The sequence below is a fragment of the Wyeomyia smithii genome, chromosome 2, assembly GCF_029784165.1.
Source record: "Wyeomyia smithii strain HCP4-BCI-WySm-NY-G18 chromosome 2, ASM2978416v1, whole genome shotgun sequence".
In the NCBI taxonomy this organism is placed as follows: domain Eukaryota; kingdom Metazoa; phylum Arthropoda; class Insecta; order Diptera; family Culicidae; genus Wyeomyia; species Wyeomyia smithii.
This window is the reverse complement of record NC_073695.1, coordinates 40524109-40546411: the sequence shown is the minus strand read 5'-3', so window position 1 is coordinate 40546411 and position 22303 is coordinate 40524109. Positions and strand designations below refer to the sequence as shown.

General features: G+C 39.9%; 2 protein-coding genes across 3 annotated transcripts; both read right to left on the bottom strand.

The window, feature by feature from the left end:
* Positions 1-9105: 9105 nt before the first annotated feature.
* Positions 9106-22248, bottom strand: LOC129720940 (integrator complex subunit 14). Its single transcript, XM_055672875.1, has 4 exons — positions 21904-22248; positions 10380-10755; positions 10065-10321; positions 9106-10005 (listed from the first exon to the last, which is right to left on the bottom strand). The coding sequence occupies exons 1-4, from the start codon at positions 22075-22077 to the stop codon at positions 9109-9111; spliced, it is 1704 nt and encodes a 567-aa protein (XP_055528850.1). The 5' UTR covers positions 22078-22248; the 3' UTR covers positions 9106-9108.
* LOC129720938 (dnaJ homolog subfamily C member 2) lies at positions 10925-13625 on the bottom strand. Of its 2 annotated transcripts, XM_055672873.1 has the most exons (3): positions 13386-13625; positions 12911-13323; positions 10925-12846 (listed from the first exon to the last, which is right to left on the bottom strand). In XM_055672873.1, the coding sequence occupies exons 2-3, from the start codon at positions 13249-13251 to the stop codon at positions 11106-11108; spliced, it is 2082 nt and encodes a 693-aa protein (XP_055528848.1). In that variant the 5' UTR covers positions 13252-13323; positions 13386-13625; the 3' UTR covers positions 10925-11105. The 2 variants fall into 2 exon arrangements, with proteins under 2 accessions (XP_055528848.1, XP_055528847.1); XM_055672872.1 differs by having other exon boundaries at positions 12911-13625.
* Positions 22249-22303: the final 55 nt, after the last annotated feature.

Below are 22303 nucleotides of genomic sequence, written 5' to 3'. Positions count from 1 at the left end.
CCGACCAGTTACACTGTTAACGGAAGTTCTTCTGATGGCAATGGTAGGTATGTTGTAGTGCATAGTCTTTAAATTTTTGACGTGAAAAACAATTTATTTATCTATTTAATTTAGTTTTGTGAATAGTATTATCACCAAATGAAAATTGGGATCATATTATGGTATTGAAGTCAATAAGCCTGTCTTCGTGTGAAAACTCTCAGCTCCTGTGTGAAATAAGCAAAATAAAACACAAGGGATGCTACGGATACGAATACGGAACATCCGCATGAAAATTGACATCCGCATCAACATCTGCATCCGTAATCACATACATATTCGCATCCGCATCCGCATCTGCAGATGTCTGAAAAATTACATCCGTGACATCCCTGCTGTGTATAGTAAAACAGAAGGTCGAGTTCCGATACGGAATGTAGAACCAAGGCTTTTGTTTTAAGCCTGTCTTCGTACTTCTCAGATTCGCAGTAGACGGATTTCGCGCCAAATGAACCCGCGTTTGGCAGCACCCTCTCCGAATTGGTTGAAACTTTTAAGCCTGTAGTACACTCTTTGTCTAATGGTCAAATATTTGACCTTCTGACATAATGGTCAAATTTATTTGACATCATAGTTGTTGTTTGCCCGTGTTTGACCCATGTTAAAATTGGAGATTGGCAAACAATTATATTTGACCAAATTTTTATCTGTCAAAAAGTGCCAAATATTTGACGCTTGGTCAAAGAGTGTAATACAGGCTTTACTCTTTCCAAACTACTTACTCTTTCCAAAATTAGTCTAGACTGTCTTCTGAAAAGGGCGAAACTTTTTTTGCCGATTTTTTGTAAATCAATATAATTCAAAAACGGTAAATTCTACAAAAAAGTGTTCTATTAGTAAATTTTAAGAAATTGTTTGAATTTTCAAAAAAAAATATGGAAAAAAATTATATATCAAGTCCTACACTAAAAATATGCAATTTTAACACAAAACATCGATTTAAAAAAATGGTCATCTCCGAATTGGCTAAAAAATTTGTTGGTGAAAGACAACATTGTTGGCTACATTTCGTTCATACATCGTAACTTGAGCATATTTAAGGAAAAAAAGTTATTCTCTAAAATAAAAAATGAAAATGCAAACTAAAACCAAGGTATATTTTTTTTTAGTGTAAAACACCTTGATAGAATGAAATACTTGTTATGTTGTGTAAATGTGTAATGTCAATAAATTAGGTAATAGTAGAACCAGTGTTTGAGTGTTGTTTTTGACTCTGGAAGCAAAATCCTGCGTGAAGCACGTGGCCGCTGTAGAACATAGTAGCCCAAACGTGGTAGGTTATTTTCTCCCGAGAGGGGTGCTGCTGCTGGTGTTTTGACTGCTACAATACATGTTTATTCTACCTGCAGAATATATGTTGATTCTACGTACGTATCTTCTACCTATTGTATCTGTTGTGATATGTATGCACGTTACGAACATGTTTAAAAGCTTGATAAAATAACAACGCTACTCAATCAACTTATAGCAATTGTGAAGAGAAGTTCGACTAAGTTTTGTTATCATGGATCAAAAGGTTATATCACGGCTGAAATATTCGAAATGCTGTGCAGCTGTTGGCAATAAGAAGTGCAGCCGTAAGGATTCACGCAGTTTATCTTCAACGATAATAGAAAAAATACGGTCCATGGGTTATGACCACCAACTGGATGAATCGACGCACATTTGTGTTTCTTGTCAAGCTGTATTATAGCATAGCAGAAGTGTTCCACAAAAAAAGCGACGAATACGAAACAACGCAAGATTTCGAAGATCCACAACCATCAACGAGTAAAAGTCCGCAAGAATCAACATGTGAAAATACTCAACTACCAACAATTGATGTTGAGCAGCCATTAAGGGACCATCCATTAATGATGTCACGCGTTAATGGGGAGGGGGGGGGTTTCGATTATTGTGACATTTTGTGACATATGGGGGAGGGGGGTTAGCTTGAGTGTGACATCACATTTCAACTCAAAAAAAAAAATAATAAACACACATACCTAACTACAGAGTTCAACTCAGAACTATTTGTGATATTTGCATCATTCATTTTTCGATCCAGTTCTACGATCCCTTTTTTGCTTAAGATAAAATAAATGACAATTTTTTTCTCGTTAAAAACGCATAATGTTTGTTAATTCTGTTTTACCGTGCATGTTTGTTTATGAATTACAGCGCAATTTCATTAATGTTTAGTTTCTCTCAATCCAATCAATACAAAAATTGTGACAAAACGTAGATAAGCATCCTAGGACTAAAAAGTAAACGCCTTTTCTAGTTATCTTCTATAATCTTCTTTTCCTTTTAGTTTCAGTTTTTCTGTCAGTAAAATCGTTCTTATTAAGAAAAAATGCATTCCTAACAAATTTATCGATTTTTAATCAATTATTACCAAAGAAATTAGGGGAGGGGGGTTCTATAAAAAAGTAACGTAATTAAGGGGGGGGTCAAGGAAGCTGTGACAGCTTGTGACAAGGGGGAGGAGGGGAGTAAATTTTTTCCAAATTTTGCGTGACATCCTTAATGGATCGTCCCTAACAAGTTGTGAAGAGATTAACCCGTGAAGACCCGGGACGGAACTTGTTTTTTGAAAATGCTCGTTCTCAGCACTGGAACGGCCGATTTGGGAAAAGTTGGACTTTTATTCAAGGGGAATAGTTGCTCTAGGTTTTGGTAAAGATGCCATCCCTCTGGACCCCTCCCCGTTTTCATGAGACGCGAATATGTCTGTGTTTTTTTCTAATTTTTCAAACAATTGAGCTTCAAATTTTAGGCTCTACATTTTTGAAGTGAGGTCTCCTGAATCAATATGCGATGAAATATTTATTTTAGCATGCAAATATTTTGAGAAAAACGAGTTTAAATTCACTTAAGTACGTATTTTCACGGAAACCTGATTTTCTCAGTCTCCCACAGTAGATTTCAACTTGGCTCTTCAATTTTCAAGTTCTATATTTCTAGAGTAACGTCTTCTGAATCCAAAGATGCTGAAAGATTTATTCTAACATGCACAGATTTAGAGAAAAACGAGTTTGAATTCACTAAAGTACGAGTTCTTATGAAAACTTGATTTTCTTCAAATCTGTGCATGCTGGAAAAAATTTTTCACCATCTTTGGATTCGGGAGACGTCACTCTAATATAGAGCTTGAAAATTGAAGAGCTAAGTTGAAACCAACTGTGGAAGACTGACAAAACAGGATTCCATGAAAATACGTACCTTGGTGAATTTAAACTGGTTTCTCTCAAAATGTTTGCATGCTAAAATAAACTTTTCATCGCTTATGGATTCAGGAGATCTTACCGCAAAAATGTAGAGCCTAAAATTTGAAGAACGGTTTCGTTGTTTGATTTTTTATGAAAATACGTAGTTTAGGAATTTGTACTGAAATAATTTGGAAACTCCAAAATTCACTCTAACATAATATATTTCATCCACCTGACATGATTTGATACATGGAGCAATTGATACATATGAAAATTCCCAGTGTTTGCTCAATCTGTTTGAAAAATTTGAAAAAAAAAACCCAGACATATTTGCTTCTCACGAAAACGGGGAGGGGTCCAGAGGGGTGGCACCTTTACCAAAACTTAGAGCAACTATTCCCCTTGAATAAAATTCCAAGTTTTCCCAAATCGGCCGTTCCAGTGCTTAGCACGAGCATTTTCAAAAAACAAGTTTCGTCCCGGGTCTTTACGGGTTAATGACATGCTAGGTAAGAACGTTATTACTTTTAAAGAAATAATAACAAATGCAATAAGTTAATTTTTAACGCACCATAATATGCACGTATTAATCTATAAATATTTTTTAAACTTTTTTTTTTCAGAAGCCCACGAAGCATATGATGAAATGGTTATGCAATAATTGGAGAAATTTAAAGCTCCTACTACAAGCAGGAATGACCAGGTAAAAATATTGTCAGTACTACCAAAATCGTGGTTCATCGCTAAAATAGTGAAGGAATTCTATGCGTCGCCATATATAGTGAAACAGATGAAAACACTTGTTAACGATCAGGGCATACTTTGTACCCTTAATTCAAAATGTGGGCGTGGAATCAGTGAAATTGATAAAATTCGGTAATAGATTTTTTTGACAATGATGACATTACTAGACTTATGCCAGGAACTTACGATTTTGGGTCTGAGCTTCGAAATGGCAAAAAAGAACATGTTCAAAAACGTTTTTTATGAAAATTCAGACAATTTCCTAAAAGTTACTTATAGAACACTTTTTTGTAGAATTTACCGTTTCTGAATTTTATTGATTTACAAAAAATCGGCAAAAAAAGTTTCGCCCTTTACAGAAGACAGTCTAGACTAATTTTGGAAAAAGTAAGTATGTAGAGATGCTTAATTGGGTGATGTCTTCACACCCAAAAAGTTTCAACCAATTCGGAGAGGGTGCTGCCAATCCTTGAGACGATTTACGATGAAATCCGTCAGAAGCAATCACAATACCGTTTTTCTTAAGAATTGGGGTAGAACCGCAGAAGGTTACAACACCCGTCTTTACTAGCTTTTCCACCGACATCAAGTTGTCGCGAAGCTGCGGGACATAGAAAACATCCTTCATATTCAGCAGTATATACTTATTGCTTCTTCCGATGATGGTTCCCATGGTCTTTGATATCAGCGTTTCTCCACCCTTCACTACTTAAATCACAACAGGTTGCTTTATCTTGTGAACTCCCGAGAACACAGTAAGATCGTTCACTAGGTAGTCGCTCGAACTGAAATCGAGCCTGAAAACCACCTTTCCAAAATAAGCCTTTTTAATATTACGGCTTGCAATGAACGATACGGCACTCCTTTACTTAGCCGAAATCCTTCTTAAAGTGGCCTCGCTTGCCACAGTTATGGCACTTGCCTTGAAATCTCTTCGACTTGCGCTTCTTCTCACCATAAAATGCCGCAGCCTTGACCTATCCGGAGTCTTCATGACGTTCGGATCTTTTCAGCTCTTCCGCGATTAAGCGCTGCATAACGACCTCCAAATTCAGCTCTTCCTCAGGGATATTCTCTAGTGCAGTGACCTATGAATCGTACATAGGCGTAGCCAGAGGGGGGCAGGTTTTTGACATTGGTGCAGAATTTTGTTTTCAATAACTCTAATAGCACAAAACGACATCTTTAGCCCATCTATGTAAAGTATGACATCTGTATAAAGTATGAGCCAGATAAAAAATAATTGATTGAAATGCTTGCCCTATGTTGGGTGGAACTGCGCAGGTTTTTCAGTTGATCCACCAAGGACATTGCAGCGGCAAAAGTAGCGGGCAAATCCGCCTGCATCAACTAGTATTGGAGTATTGGAACCGAGCTATGACAATTCCTCACCTTGATTCTCTTGTAACCTCACTGGAAACACGGTTCGGAGAAGATAGTTCACCTGCCTACGCGTTGTCCTTGCTGCATCCCGCTAACGTAATACGCATGTTGTTGGAAGAGTTCAAGCGCAAAACCGAAAGTTTCGTACTTTTTTACGAAATTGACAATTTTGCTGGAGAGGTGGAAGTTTTTTATCACCATTGCAGCAGCATGAGAGCAGACCGTAAGAGCTTGGATGAGCTGGATCTTATAGACTTGCTAGCCGAAAGCCCGTTCAGCACATTACGTCGGGTGAAAACCTGGCTGAGGTCAACAATGGTTGAACAGCGGTTGAATGCTCTCTGCTTGCTGAGTGTTTATCGGCAGATGGTTAACAACAATCGTGAAAAGACAAATGAACCGCTTCCGGAACACTGACGTTTGATGCCCGAAGATTTTATTAAGAATCTTGACTGTGTCTTCAAACTTCTCGTCCTTGGGAAGCTTCGGCAGGATGTAGTTGAGATAGCAGCTGTGCGAATGGGTGTCCAGCTTCCGGAAAAGTAGACGTACCTTCGCCGCATCATTCAGCTGGCATGCATCGTTCTCGAAGAGGTCCTGGTAGCGGATAAACCAAACTCGGTGATGTTCGATGAGAGGGACTCCAAAATCTGCTTCGGGGTTTGATACTGAGGCTGCTGCTGCTGGACCGCCATCTGCTGTAAAAGTTGGGCCATCTTGAGAATCATATCTTGAGTTCCCTGTTGCGGCTGCTGATCAACTCTATCTTACGTCATGTTCGTGGATTCTTGAGATCCTCGTCGCCAAAATGATATGTCCAATGGTTTGTACTAAAGAACATCTATTTATATTCGAAGTTGGACAAAGAAAAATCCAACTTTCCACTCTTACAAAGACTACTTTTCACTGGTTTCCTTGATGTAACAATCACTAGACAATAAATACTGGTTATTTCTATTTTTCAAAATACCATTTTTTTACTGCTAAAATTTTGAAGAACTTGCACCCCCCCCCCCTCAATCGGCTTGTTAGGCCAGCATCGTACCTCGAGACCAGCTAGGGATGCTACGTATGTACGGGTACGAAAAATCTCGGGTAAAAAAATCTCAGGTTCGGGTTTCACAGTCGAGTTCGGGTACGGGTTTGAAAAAAACCTAACCCGACCATCTACCGCAGAAAGATTCGGACCACTACTCAGGGAACATCCATAAATGACGTAGCCTTTTTCTAGGTATTTTTGATATACCCCCCCCCCCTCCCCCTCCCTGATCGTAGTGATGTGTGTTGTGTAGTTCGAGTCGGGGGCCCTTCGAACTCGAAGAGGTTTAAGGCAAGGTTTGATATTGCCTTGCAAGGAGTCATGAGAAGAGCGGGTATTAACAGGAATGGCACGATATTCAACGATCGATATTGTGGACATTTGTGAAGATGGCGTATACTTACATCGGACTTAAAGCCAAAGCCAAACGGATTGGACTGGTCATCAATGCATTGAAGACGAAGAACATGAAAGGAAGGGGTTCACGAGAAGAGAGTATAACCACAGACAAACAGACGTACCACGAAATTTATTTTCGTGGACCAAAATAACGATCTATCCAAATGAGTTTCAGTTATACGGAATATTCCCGCCGCAGCGGTGGTGGCGCTGATATGCTTTTTCTCTTTGAAATCAGTTGACAGTTGTCGCGCGCTGGCTGCCAGAAACAGTGAAAAGGCTGAAAGTTTATCTTTTGCGGAATATGTCCAGTAGGTGTCGCACAAGTTGATCGGAACCAAAATTTTTCATAAAATTTTGTATGAAGTGGTACTGTTTGTCTGTGGTATAACCAGGGGCGACTCGTGGCTTTTTAACCTACCTGTTCAACTGCAATGCACCTATGGACGAGTCGCCCCTGGGTATTACCTCCCACCTCGAGTTAAAGTTGGTGGTGATAAAGTGGTGTGTGGTCGCCGAGTTCATGTACCTGGGCTCACTGGTAACTGCCGACTACGAAACCAGCAATAAAATTTACCGGCGCACTATAGCAGAAACTCACGCCTACTTTGGTCTCCGGAGGACGCTCCGATCGCTATCTATCGGTCACACCGCCAAACTTGGGGGGTTGCGGTGGGTTGGGTATTTCGTAAGGATGTCGGACAACATCCCGGTGTTGCCGTGTCAAATAAATGTTGTGTGAACAAAAAAAAACATCCCGGTGCAGATGGCTCTTGAAACCAAAACGTCAGGGACGAGACGTAGAGGTGCTCAGCGGGCAAGATGAATCGATCAGGTGGAAGATGACCTACGGACCTTACACAGACTGCAGAACTGGCGAACTGCTACCATGGACCAGTAAATGGAGACGACTCTTACGTACCGCAAAGGCCACACCACAGCTTGAGACTGTTTGGTAAGGTATGGTATCGAATGTTTTGTTATATGGAATGTTGGATGGATGGACGCACAGTTGAACTCTAAAATAATATTTTATTTTAACATCTCAGAACTAATAACTTTATCTTTTACCACCTACTGCTTAATACCTATGGAATGTCTCTGATAAGCTGTCTGTCAGCATAAAAATTTTGAGTCAACCTGAAATTTAGTTTGAAGTTTTTTTTTTACTCAAATCAAGTTGATGTTTCGGCCTAGACCTGGATTTGCAGTCTAATGCCACTTTTTACAGAAAATGAAAAACTTCAAAAGATAAAAATTAGTTTTGGGACGAGAATAATGATCCAGCTGACTAAAAATTGACAAATGTGTCTCTTTATGTGAAGAAACGCTTAGAACGCCACCGAGACTTAAACTTAGTCAAAATCCGACCTGCATTGGCCTTGTGATTACGTTAATATATGTAAATTTATCGTCAATCATTTCATTATTTTGTTGAAAAATCAGTACAAAAATGGGAGATTTTAGTATCAACTTGCTAAAGTTAAATTTTTGGAACCGGTCGTCTCCTGAAATATTACTGTGGACAGAAATAAAAATTAATCAAACGTCTCACAAAGTAAACATTACATTACCTTGAGGCGCCCTCCTTATTCCGTACACTTAGTATCAAAATGTGAAAAAAAAAAATCAAATATACCTAAGAAGATTTTTCAAAAAGTATCCTTGAAGATGACTTTCTGTATACAGAAAAACACTTTTATTTAATTTTTACATGTTTTCTCTCATTTTGATACGAAGCGCACGGGGTATGAGAAGCCGCACGGAATTAGGGCGCCTCACGGTACTAATTTTCAATGTCTAAAAAATGATTCACTACGCGTTTACATACAAAAACTCACAAGTCTGGGATCAAAAAGAAAACATAACCATATCGCTATGTTTCCAGTGATCGAGAGGGCATTTTCTTATTTATGAATTAAAACAACGAATGGAAAAACATGATCAAAGGCCTAAAAATCAACTAATTCAATCGTATGCCAAGTTTGGTGGAAATCGATTCAGGCGTCAAGAGTAATCCTGGAACATACATACAAAATTTATCATTTATAAAACAAGGAGTAGGAAAACGCGAAATCATTGTAGAAAGGACAACATTTTTTTTCAATTTTCAAGAAGGTGGTAGTGTTTCTTGTAGGAATGTTGCATGAGATGTAGGTATACTCTTCTACACGAAAACAATAAAAGAATACTTTTAACGAAATATCCATGCTCGCTCTTAAAAAGGGCGTTCTTATGAAGACTATTAAAAACAAATAAAAAAACGACCTGATTTAAAATCAATTTCATTTATTTTTGATTGATCGCACAAGCTCAACCAATCTGATTATACTTGGTCGGCATAGCCTGTATCACCGCTTTCAAATCGCGATTGCTGGGTTTCCGTAGCTCGTTCGCCGCATGCTTCAGCTGTATACTGCAGTCCGGACTGGCACTGCCTCCCAGGGTGGCTACTTCTCGCTCGAAGATGTGCGCCAATCCTTCCAGCAGTTCTATGAAACCGAGTGACAGCGCGGCACGACGAATGCGGTTAAGCTCCTTGTAGAAGTGTTGCGTCTTTTCCGGTAACTTCTTCGCATGCCGCAGTACCTTTTGAATATCCGACTGCAATCCGGCCTGACGTATCCAGACCACGATGTTCTGGGAGTAACTTCGCTTTTCGGCTTTTATCGGGAAGCTCGGGCTTTCGCCGGGGAATGCGTCATCCAGATTACCGAGGAATCGAAAATCACCCAGCCACGGTATGACATCGTTTCCAGGTGGAAGGACATTCAGCATCAGGTTTGACTTCTTTTTACTGTCGGCGTACGAATAGATAAATCCGTACCAATTGTCATTCAGCAGTACCAACGCTGCCATATTCTCCACCTTCAGTGCACCATGCAGCAGCACACAGACGGACTCGCGAGTTGCATCGCCACCGGGTCCACAGTCATCATTATTGTCCCCGCCGCCACCACCACCACCACTACCACTGCCGTCAGGTTTCGCATAAAATGTTTTAATGTCGTTTTCCAATTTTTCTTCCGTCGTAAGATTGCTGTCCTTGGAGGAGATACGCTTATCACCATCTCCCCGCGGGAGAATCAGATGACGGCTTACCGACATGGGCGAACCAATATCGGACAGACTTAGATAGCCGCATATTTCCAACCTACGAGAGATTATGGTCGTAGTTTCTGCCCCGAAAATGTCCTTTGAAGTGTAAGGCTGCGGGGTTATGGTTTTGTTAGTGTGTTAAAAACGATTGTAGTCTTAAAGGTACTCACTAAAGGCGCTGGCCATATTGTGATGGCTCCCTCCAGCCGGAAGTATCCTCCACACCGAAGCGTTGCTTCAAACTGTTTATAGTTCTGTTCACAGGTCCGCTCGAACATCTCCTGGATAGATTTGCGACTCAACTGTCGGCTGTTTTCGTCCCCATCGTCTCCAATTGGATCCTCGATGGATAGGGTTTTCGGTTTGGGGATGTAAATTTGCCCATTTTGACCACTGATATCCAGCAACTGTTGGTATAGCTTTGTTCCTAAACATGGTAATTATTTTAATGTTTTAAATTTATGACTGTAAAAAAATGAACAAACCAAATTTGAATGCCGTGTCATTAATATTTCCCAAACACATAAAAGTCAGCTTGCTCGGGTAGGAGAATCCAACCCAGTGATTCTCGGAGACGGGCACCTTAACTCCGCTGCTGTTGCTCTGTGCTTTATAGCTCTGCAGGTTGATAATGGTGTTCTTGAGCGAACTAGGTCCCATTCCGATGCCACAATCGGTGATGAACATGATCTGGCAGTAGTTGTGATTGCCCCAGTGCGTCTTGAACATGTTGTTCACCGCCACCAGGACATTCTCCAGGCTGGTTTTGTCGTAGTGTTCGATCTTGTGCAGTGCCTGCCGGATGGATTCGTAGTCCCGGGTGAAGTCGACCACTACCTCGTACAGCGAGGAGTAGATTATCTAGAAGCGAAAGGTTTATCTGCGTTAGGCGAGACCGACTGAAAAATGTGAACCTGTAAATTTCTACATATCACCTTGCGCCTCCTTCAAGGGTCCTGTTTTGGAAATTTTAAGCAAAATTTATTTGCAAACACGTGATGGCCTTCGAAAAATAATAAATCAATCCAGCTTTAAGTTAAAGTTTTTGTTTTATTTACAAATACTAACATAAAATAGTCGCAGGGGATAAATCAAATAGTGATTATTAGCTAGCAGCAGACCCTCGTATCTGTTGTTGTTATTGTTGTTTGCGGATGTACTATCTGAGATGTTGTTGCTTTGTTAATTTTCGACAAGCGAGCTCGCACGTTTCACTTAAGCGTCTGCTGGGCTTCTTTCTTAGCGTTGACCAGATCGACGATTTCCTTTACCCGCCGCAGACACTCCTTTTTCGTTCGGTTCGGGATGCATTCCGCTATCCGATCCCAGCGGTCCGGCGTAGAGATCGGATAAGTCTTGATGGCCTGCTCCAGCAGTGCTTGCTCGTCTTTGCTCCACACCTTTGTCTCCGCCTTTTCCTTTTTCTCCTTTTTGGCAGAATCCTTCGCTGGTGCGGGAGTATCCTTTTTGTCTGCCGCTTGGGTAGACGATGGCTTCGACTGTTGATGGGAAGCACTAACGATATTTTCCTTCTCTTCGGAGGAAGCTTCATGTGTTCCGTTTGTCAGTGGCTCTTCCGAACGACCGTTCGCCGTTGGCTGTTTCGTTACTTTTATCGATGCTGGAGTTTCGTCATCTTTTGTACTGATCTCCGCTTTGTCGACCACCTTCAAATCTTTGCGTGTCTTTTCGAAAGACTCATACGCCTGTTGATTGACGACGGTTTTGAGATCGCTTTTGGAGAAGTCCCCGCTCTGCAGTTCCTTGGCTTTATTCAAAATGTCCTTGGCGTAAAATTTCAAATCGCCCAGATTGGTGCCATGTTGGTTGAGATAATTGGCAATGACTTCCCAGCGAGAGATAGTTCCCGCGGGAAACAGATTAACAGCTTTGATAAGTAGCTGTACATTGTCGTGATTCCAAAGAGCCTTCCGGTTGACCACTTTCAGACCGGCGTTGTTCGGAATAGCTTGACTTTGAGCTGCAAGTGCTCGACGTTCCTCTTCTAGTTTTCGTTCCAAATCATCCAGAGCTTGCATGAACACAGGACGACCGTTGGCAGAGAGCTCTTTATTAAACTCCTGCAGTTCTACCAGTTTCAACGACTCGCACAGCTTTTCGACTCCTTCCAGATGTTTCAGACGATCTTTTTCGTCCGTCACAAAATAATCGTTTGCTTTGACCGTGTCCCGGAAAGACTTGCGTTCCTTCTTCAAGGCACGTTTAATCTTCTCCTTTTCAATCTGAATGTTTTCAATACGCTTCTGTTCTGCTTCGGCAGCTTTTTGTTTCGCTAGTGCGACTTCCTTTGCCAGCCGTTCTTCTTCGGCTTTCTGAGCCTGATAGGCGTCTTGCTTTGCTCTTTTAGCCGCCAGCTTGCGATCCTTGTCCTCTTTCTTGAATTTCACAACTCGCGGATCGTTATTGTAAGCCAAATCAACCAGCGATCGTATACGGGCAGATTCCTCCTTCTTACGCTGTAAACGTATGGCCTTGTTCTGCTTCTCTATCCAGCGACGTTCTTCTCGATCTTGACCCTTCTCCTTATCCTCTTCATCCAGATAGCTGAACTCTCTCCAGCTGGAGAAATTATACCAAAAGTCGTAAAACTGTTCAACCTTGGCACGTTCGGTGTTTTCATCGCCAAGCTGTGGAACCGCTTTTCTGGACTCGCTCCACCGGGAGTTTCGCCGGAAAACATCCCTCAACGAACCAAAGAAGTCCTTCTTAGTCTCGCTCTGCGAAGGCAGCGTATCATCGAACTCCGGATCAACCGAATCGAAAGCCCGTCGATTTTTCAATGTGCCCAGCGTTTCATAGGCCATCGTGATGCAATGAAAATAATCGTCATCCTGTTTTACCTCCTCCCCTAAGCCTTTCCGCTTGTCCGGATGGTGTTTGAGAACAATCTTCCGATAGGCTCGCTTAATGTCATCCTCAGTAGCCTCAAATCTGTAAATAAGCACTCTTTTCAGCATCCAATCTGCTTAAATTTAACACCAGTCGACAAACTTACCTCATTTTCTTTAACCCCAAAACAGCGTAATGATCCTGGTTTTTCCAGTCCTTAGGATCCAGACTTTTCAAATAATCGATATCCAATTCAAACATCTGTTCAAACAGCACCTCCGGATCTACTTTGGGCTCCTCGTCGGTTTTTTTTTCTCGCTCTGGGGGCGACGGAAGTAGACCGGCTTCCTCCAGTTCCGCCTTGGTGGGCGGACATTTCGGCTCAATGGGTTTTGTGTCGGCCAAATACAGTAAACATTGCCAGATTCCACCGGAGCCGTTTGACAAACGCCGTAGGTCGAAGTTGGTTTGCAGCGCAACCGTTAGTATTCGATCCGCGCTGGTCATTATTGTGGGTTGTCGTCGCTTTGCCGTAAGCGCTCGTTTACGTAACTAATAGTCCGTATAACCGTAGTTTTTCTGTTGTCACAAAGAATTTCGATGAACCGCCGTGTAGGAAAAAAGCAGTGGATATATCTAACCTCAAACACGTGCCAACATTGGAAGTCAACTTTGTACTGCGTGAAAATGATTCATTTGAGAGAAAACTGGTCACCACAATCAATGGCACATGCCCCGGAACGTATCCGAGCAATCGAATCGTAACGCTTACTATAACGGACGCAATACCGATCGAGAAAAGCACTTTTTCACTCTTGTACGAGACGATCCGCGATTCCGAACTTGGCTTGCTGCCAACGCGAGAGGGAAAAAATTCCAATCAGCTGCCTGTCAATGGCAGGCTGTCAAAAACGCGCGCGACTGCCAGCGCAAGTGCTGCCAAGTTTTGGCTGAAACTACTAAAATTGCATTTTCCGGTGTAAAGGTTATTTTCAAAAATATTCGGAATTCTAAAAAGCGTTTTTTCAATAAAATTTATAAATTTATTGCAAATCTTTCCATATGATTTGCATTATTTTGCAAAGATACGTAAATTTTTATAATGTTGGAACAATTCAGTTTTGTAACAAAACACATCAGAAACAACAGCTATAACCCAGAAGACAGGAACCAGCTCAAGTATATTTCATTTGTTTGCCTTGCTAGCTTCTTTTACTTTTTATGCAAAGAAAATATTAAACAATCATTATATCATTATATTGGATAGAATTATGTGAATTTGAATGAAAACTAAATAGATTATTTGCGACTCTGACTGTCATTATAAAAACTATTGCAATTATTATTTGTATGATGAAAATTGATATTTACTTTGAAATTTGATAAGATACTCTGCAATCGCCATCTGAAATGTTATACGCAGGTTTTCATGAAAATATTGTGCATTTAAATAAAAATTATCAAAACGTCGCTGATAAACTGGCAGTCAGGCTCACTTCCGATGCTTATTTTTGTTGTTCTCGCAACACTGCAACCATCTCAGCCGCCACTGCGCTGTCAGTCCGGCTTACAAAAACAAATACATTAAAATCATTCCCGCAGTTCATGTTGTGTAAACACGCAGTTGCTTTATGTGTTTGTAAAGTCGGAAGAAAGTTCGGAAGTCGGAAGTCCGACTTCCGAACTTTAATTTAGTGCTGGCGCCACAATATGAGCTTTCATAATAAGATTAAACGCTGAAAAGATAATGCTAATCCACAATCATCAAGTCTGAAATTACAATGAGGACAATGACATTTTCTAACTGGTTCACGCTGATATTTGTGTAATCGCAAATACTTAAAATTCACCTTATATTGGTACATACATAAGAAGGCGTATTGTGGATTGTTTGTTTCGAGATAATCTTTTTAGTTCACACTTATTTAAAAAAAAGTTGCTCCGTCGTTCAGTAATTTTTTTTTACAAAAATCCATCGGTGAAGCACAGACAAACAGACGTGCCTCTTCGAACAAAAATCCTCACACTCATTCGCCACCATGTGAGCCTATTGCCTACTAGGTTATTTTCGTAAAACGGGTTTTGTATTTGCTAATGGGTGTGCACGCTTGCTTAAATCAACATAAGCGGCATTACTAATGGTTTTTGTCTTTGATTATGAATGTGCACTTTTGCTTATAGCGACCTAGCGGCATTATTGCCCACTAAGCGAAATTTCAAAATTATCGTTATTTTTGTGGTCGATGAAATCGTCATCGAGTGGCACGTCTGTTTGTTTGTCGGTAAAGTGTGATAATGGTACCACAGAGAACAGACGTTCATCTTCTTTTCAAAAGAAATGTAAAAACTTGCAACCGTCATTTACCACTAAGTGGTAATGCTCCCGCTATGTGGCGCTTTTCTCACTTACAAACCAAGCACTGATATCGATAAAATATCGATACAGCAATATTTATGCAGTGCAACTGGGGCACCACAAGACAGATGTCGTTAGTGTATTATTGTATTTTGATTCAAATTTTTACACACGATTTTCAAATTTCTTTATATGAACATAAATGTCTGTTCTCTGTGATGGTACTTATTGCGGGAGTCACTTCACGATGAAATAAATATCACTCTCACGCTCACTCTACTTGTTGAGGCCTATTCCCGATTCCACCTGAAGTGAAGCGACAAAAATTAGGGACGTTCCATTAATGATGGCACGCAAAATTTGAAAAAAATAACTCCCCCCCTCCCCCTTGTCACAAGTTGTCACAACTTCCTTGACCCCCCCCTTAATTACGTCACGTTTTTATATCCCCCTCCCCCTTCTTTGGTGATAATTGATTGAAAATCGAGAAATTTGTTAGGAATGTATTTTTTCTTAATAAGAACGATTTTACTGAAAGAAAAACTGAAACTAAAAGGAAAAGAAGATTATAGAAGATAACTAGAAAAGGCGTTTAGTTCTTAGTCCAAGGATGCTGCTGATGGAGGCGCATATCGACGACATCGAAAGCCGAGACATTAACTGCAGCATCATTGCTGATTTTTGAAAAACCATCAATATTTAGTTCCTCTTCTTCAATCAAATTCAATCCAAATCTTCTCCACATGTTACAATAACCAAGCATTTTTATTCACGTTTTGTCATAATTTTTGTATTGATTGGATTGAGAGACACTAAAAATTAATGAAATTGCGCTGTCATTCATAAATGAACATGGACGGTAAAACAGAATTAAAGAACATTATGCTTTTTTAGCGAGAAAAAAATTGTCATTTATTTTATCTAAAGCAAATCTTAAGCAAAAAAGGGATCGTAGAACTTTAAATGAATAATGCAAATATTATAAATAATTCTGAGTTGATCTTCGTGGTTAGGTATGTGACTTTTTTATTAATTTATTTTTTCAGTTGAAATGTGATGTCACACTCAAGCTAACCCCCCTCCCCCATATGTCACAAAATGTCACAATAATTGAAACCCCCTCCCCCCCTAAACGCGTGACATCATTAATGAATGGTCCCTTAGCTTCGTGAAGTGAGATTGACGAAACTTTTGAGCCCTACCGCTAAACGAAATTCTAAGGTTAATTTTTTCCGTTACGTGCTATTGGCTGCAGCTCAAAAATTTGTATAAGTCCCAGAGTGTATATTTTTATTTAAAAAAATGGTTTATCTTGAAACTGGAAAAAAAATCGGATATGTATATATTCCATTAGATCACAAATCAAGCGATTTAAAACCTTCCTTATCTTCGTGAAATCATGTGACCGTATAAAATGGTCGTGAAATAATTTCACGCAAAACGCCGCTTTTTCTGTTTTCAGTTCAGTGATATGACACGCATAATAAAGCCATAAAGCCCTATTTAGAGTTCCAAGAGAAGTCAAAATCTCATTCAAAATGTTCTTTTATTCACGTGCGTGAAAAACGCTAATTGTCGAAATTTCACTTCGCTTAGACTTGTAACTGATCCAGCAAATTCGAAGAATGTGGATCGCATTTTTTACACTGGAGCTTACTTTTTTTCACGCATGTACACACTCGCAAAAAATGAAGCAGCTTGCGAAAACTTGACTCTTCAGCGTAGCAATGGGCGATATTGTATCGGTATCGGAAATATCGATACTTTTGAGACGATATTTCGATTTTTCGGATCGATACACAAGCGTCCGATACTCGACCGTATCGATACTGAGAACCGCGATATTTGTATCGATATTCTTTTATGCATACGGACCAGCTAGCTGACATGTTACAAGGGCTAACATCTCAATGTGTACACGAGATCACCGCCACTTTTGATACGCTATGTTATGCTGTCTGTCAGCGTCAGTGGAGCCCACACATCGTAGAACCGCTGCGATGTTGGCTGCGATAAAGCAAAGCAAATCGGATGGAGATGTCAGCTAGTTGATACGAGCTGGAACCACTGAAAAGCTGCCACTGTCAGTATAAGTATCGCACAAGTCTATTTGCACTAGCAAAACTTAAGCCTGTATTACACTCTTTGACCAAGCGTCAAATATTTGGCACTTTTTGACAGACAAAAATTTGGTCGAAGATAATTATTTGTCACTCTCCAATTTTAACATGAGGCAAACACGGGCAAACAACAACCATGATGTCAAATAAATTTGACCATTATGTCAGAACGTCAAAAATTTGACCATTAGACAAAGAGTGTACTACAGGCTTTAGATGGAGAAATAGATAGAGAGAATGTTGTGAGCCAAACGAACTGTCAAAATCTGAGCCAAACACAGCATAGGGCCAAATTCGAAATTTGTTTTACTTAAGCCACACATTTAAAGCCAAAAAGGAGTGCTCAATAATAACGTGTTCTCAAATACTTTCAAAAATAGGCATAGCTTTACGTTGCATTATTAAGGCACAAAACTTATATTGTTTCTCTGACAATTGATTAAAATATTGTTTGTTTACATTTATACTCAGCTTCATTTGTTTTAATTTCAATTAATTCTACTTTCTGCGTTAAAATGCATCCACAAACCCCTCAAACGAAATTCAACGTTATCAGAAATGATGTTTGGCTTCGATTTAGTTGGGCTATAACCCAACGAGCGGGAGCCCAACTAAACATAGTCCAACGAGCGAAATTTGACTGTATTTTAAAAACAAATATAAGTTTTCTGGTTACACTGTTCAGATCGAATATTTGCAAGCGGAAACTAACTCATGCTTTCCGTCGACACAAGTTAGAGTACAAGTGAAAAAAAAAAAATTGCAATATTTATTAGTTAGAAAAATTCAGCGGTAGACTTCACTATCTTATTTTTGCTGACATATCTAACTTTTTTATGTCATCAACTTCCTCATCAATTGATATGGAAGTGTGTCAATAATTTATACAAATAAGACGGGAGCTTCACAGCCCATTGGGCCAGTGAATACAAATCTTGAAGATATAAGTTGTTTAATTCATTTGTTTGCCAAAGCTCAGAATTTCTGCATTACCTGTATGTATTTGTTTGTGAAGTCATTTGATTCATGCTGCTCTAGAGAATGCGGATAGATACCAGAAAAACAACAAAAAGTCGCTTTACGAACTAATTTCATTTTTTGTGATATTGACTTACATTATAAGTTTAGTAAAGCGGGCAATGTATGTAGTTTCGCGGGAATGCGAAGATGAACGGGAATAGAAGGTGTGACTAGAATTAGAAAAAATTTTCCCTCGTCCAGACTCTTCTAAGTCTCTTACTTCGTAACTCTTCCTAAGACCAATGCAATGTCGAATCACCCTCTACTATTGTGTTCCCGCATCTCAGCACGCCGCGATGAAACTGCACACACTGCCCTGTGGAAGTTTATTTCTGTCAACTGAGAGAGTGGTCTCTTTACGCACACTATGTATAATGACTTATGTCCCGTCTGGACGAGGGAAATTTTTTTCTAATTCTACACCTTCTATTCCCGTTCATCTTCGCATTCCCGCGAAACTACATACATTGCCCGCTTTACTAAACTTAAAAACAAAAGTCGGCACATCAAATTTTCATTGCTGGAAACCACCAAAATTTTGCTGATTTTTGGTGTGCTGTGCTTCCAGCAATCTGTTCAGCAAAATGAAATTTGCTAATTATTCAGTAATGCTCAATTGCATAAAAGTGACAGGTCGTTTGCTGCATGTTCGGTAAAACAAAATACAACTTGCTGGTTGTCAGCTATGACAATTTGCTGTTCATTCAGCAAAGCATGAATCAATTTGCTGGTTAACCAGTTAATTCAAGGGAACCATGTTTCCGTCAGGCACCAGATTCCATCCGCCCATCGGATCATAGGCAAATTACTGTTGAACTAGAGATGTATGATTATCATTTCAACTTTTAAGTTCATCTAGCCCAACAAGGACTTAGCTATGGTCCCATATTCGCTATCAGGAGCTTAGCGATGATCCCGTACCAGCTGCACAGCGATTTGGCGCGTTTTACTAATGACAGCTTGACGTAAATTTTTTGACATATCAATTCTTTTGCTGGATTCCAGCAACCATTCATTTACTGTTTTCTGTTCAGCAAATAGTTTTGCTGTATTTTCACGAATCACTGAATCCGCGAACCACTCAATATCAATTTTCAATTTCCCGGTTTTTTCTCGGTTTTCCCGATGATATTTAGTGAAATTTCCCGGTGTTTTATTTTTAAAACATATGAGAAAAAAATCAATTTTCACATGCTTATTTGTGCCTTGCAAAAATAGTGTTACAAAACTATGAAAAACATTCCTCCTTCATCGTGTTTAGCTGTTTGTCGACTTTAGCAAGTACCTTCATGGTGATCTGCTGCACAATTTTCGCCCTCTTTATCTCCAAATCGTTGACAATCTTTGCCTTCTCGCGCTTTTTTGCTTCCTTCTGCATCTTTCTCTGTCAACCTTCTCTCGAGCTTGCAGTGCTTCTGTATCAGGATGCCAATGAAATGCGTGGGATAAATTCAAGAGTTGGGGCATAGAGTTTTTGTCTTCTAGAAAAATGTCCTCAGGCAAAACTTCAAGCGGACTTTGGGAAGAAGAGCCTCAGAGTGACCAATGAAAAAAATGCACATGAAACTGTCTAGATGCATTTTGCAAAATGCATGAAACGTTGAGATCTGTTATTTCAAAACATTTTTTTTTTCGAAAAACTTCGATCCTGGGACTTTAAAATTTTCGAGCTGGGGTCAATGTAATGTATAAGAAATTTTGTCATGGTCCGTAAAATAAATTCAACTGACACTCTGAATAAACAATTTGAAAAAAAAAAATAATTTAGCTACTGTTTGTTTTTGATATAGAAAAAATCTGAGAAATCTTTAACAAATAGCTCTTCAAGGTGGCGTCTTTCCCCAACAAAATCAAGTAGTCAAAAGGTCCAACACAGAATGAAAAAATTTTTTTTGCTGATTTTTGCTACTTGTGGTTAAAATCATACCAAAAATCGGGAAGTACAAACCGGGTAGCTCCATTCCGGTCCGGTTCGAAATAAAATCGAGACTCTAAGTTTCCGGTCCTATTTGACTTTTGACCGGATTCTCCCCGATGCGATGTCGAACACTATTCACAAGAAGTTCCAATACGCCTCCCGCGACGCTGATAACTTTTTGACTTCTTCAAAATCTGACAATATATGTTACGGAACAGTAAATTTATTCACCTGATCAAGCCTGATTTTATTTGACGCAGATCTTGCTGCGAAGCCGCTGTCGACTTTAACTGAAACCAACAACCAGCTTTCCCCTATCCGGCAGAATCATGCCAGTTAGGTAAACATAAAAAAACAGGGTCTCAAGTTGACATTTCCTCAGAAACTGTTGTACAAATAAAGCGGCAGACATGAAGGAGGATGATTTTCCCGGCATGAAGCCTAAATTCCCGGTTTTCCCGTATTTTTTTCCCGGTGATTTAAAATTCCCGGCTTTTTCCCGCTTTTCCCGTTTTCCGGTAAAGTGGCCACCCTGAGTAAATGTATTTATCAAAAATTCAAAAAATGATCTCAGCTATAGTATCGATACTTCTGGTATCGATACTTTTTGACCGATATTTTGAGTATCTCGATACTTTTGGTTCTTCGGGTATCGATACTGAAGTAACGATACTCTCCGTCGTATCGCCCAATGCTACTTCAGCGCGTTTTTATTCTGTCGGTTCCGGCCAATTCGCCCTGACGGAATTAAATTATCTCCTTCACACACATTGAACTACCCGTATGCGAGTTTTGGGGAAAAATATTAAAATGTTTGCTATCACATTCACTCTTGAAGAAATTCCTATCTTCTGCACTCATAGAGTAAACAAATTGAAGGTGGCAGCACCGTAACTCCGTCAGAGCGAATTTTCACTTTGCTCGAAGTGTAAACTCGTGAATTTCGCTCTGCATGTAAACAGCAACTGTAAACTGCAGGCTGGTGAAATACCTGTGTGTTCCACAACCGGCTTTTCACGACAGATTTGGCTAGCGAAAATTGAGGCTTTTTCACTTGTCAAATTTTGCACTTCGCTCTGAACTGTGAACTATTAGCATCGCCATTTAAGACGCAAGTAAGAAAGAGATGCCAGATAATTGTTTACGAACTTAGCACGTGCAGTGGTGGGTTGAAGCTGACAAATTCTACAGTGCGCTTCGGGCAGCACAGCAGGTCAAAACTGGGTCAGAATCGAGCGAATAAAGAAGGGTTTTGACAGCAGTTAGTGCGCTTCCAGGTCAAAACGAGGTGAGCTGGTGGAATAAAGAAATTCGCTATATGTGCTCGCGCACAGGTTCTTTCGGTATTTTTTGTTTTTTCTTGCACATCTTAACAGTTTCTTCCGCTAAATTTCTGCTTGGAATACTACCAGAAAACTGTGAAACTTGCCGACTTTTTGGTCGGTGGTTTCACAAGCTGTTCGGTTATTTTCGGAAACACCGAAGATTTCACCGAACGCTCAGATTCCGGTAAAATTTTAACGAATTCGGTGTTTTTCCAGTGTACACAGTAATTATATTTTCCAAAAATGAACAATATAGTGTTCCAAATTTATGCATGCACAGATATTTGATACCACTCTTCGCAGCAATAAAGGAGAGCTGGCAACAATGCTTTAACAGGGCGACTCGAAAATGCTCATGTAAATGTAAACAAAACTTCAAATGACACTCTCCGAAAGCCGGATTTTTTGGAATTTACTTACCAGTGATACGAATTCCAGCTTAGAATGCTTTCCCAAGTAGTCCAAAATGGTGTTTATTCCCTGTATGGCCAGCTGGTGGAATGTGAGACTTTCCTCCGTATTGCCACTGTTACTTCCAGGCGGAACCGTTCGCGTCATCGATAGCGACACATCCAGAGCAATTATCGTTGGCATTTTTCCAGACACACTTTCGGGAAACCTCTACCAATGTTCAAATTTACTTTTAAAGTAAACTGAAACACCACTTATGCTAGTTTGCCTACTGTTTCATCAACTTCACAAGCCAAATATTTTCGACTGGAAAACATCAACACGCACCCACCCATCAACAACGAAGAGTGAAATGAAAACGTCAAAATCGTACACGTTTATTCGAATACGAGAAATCACGGAGTAGAAA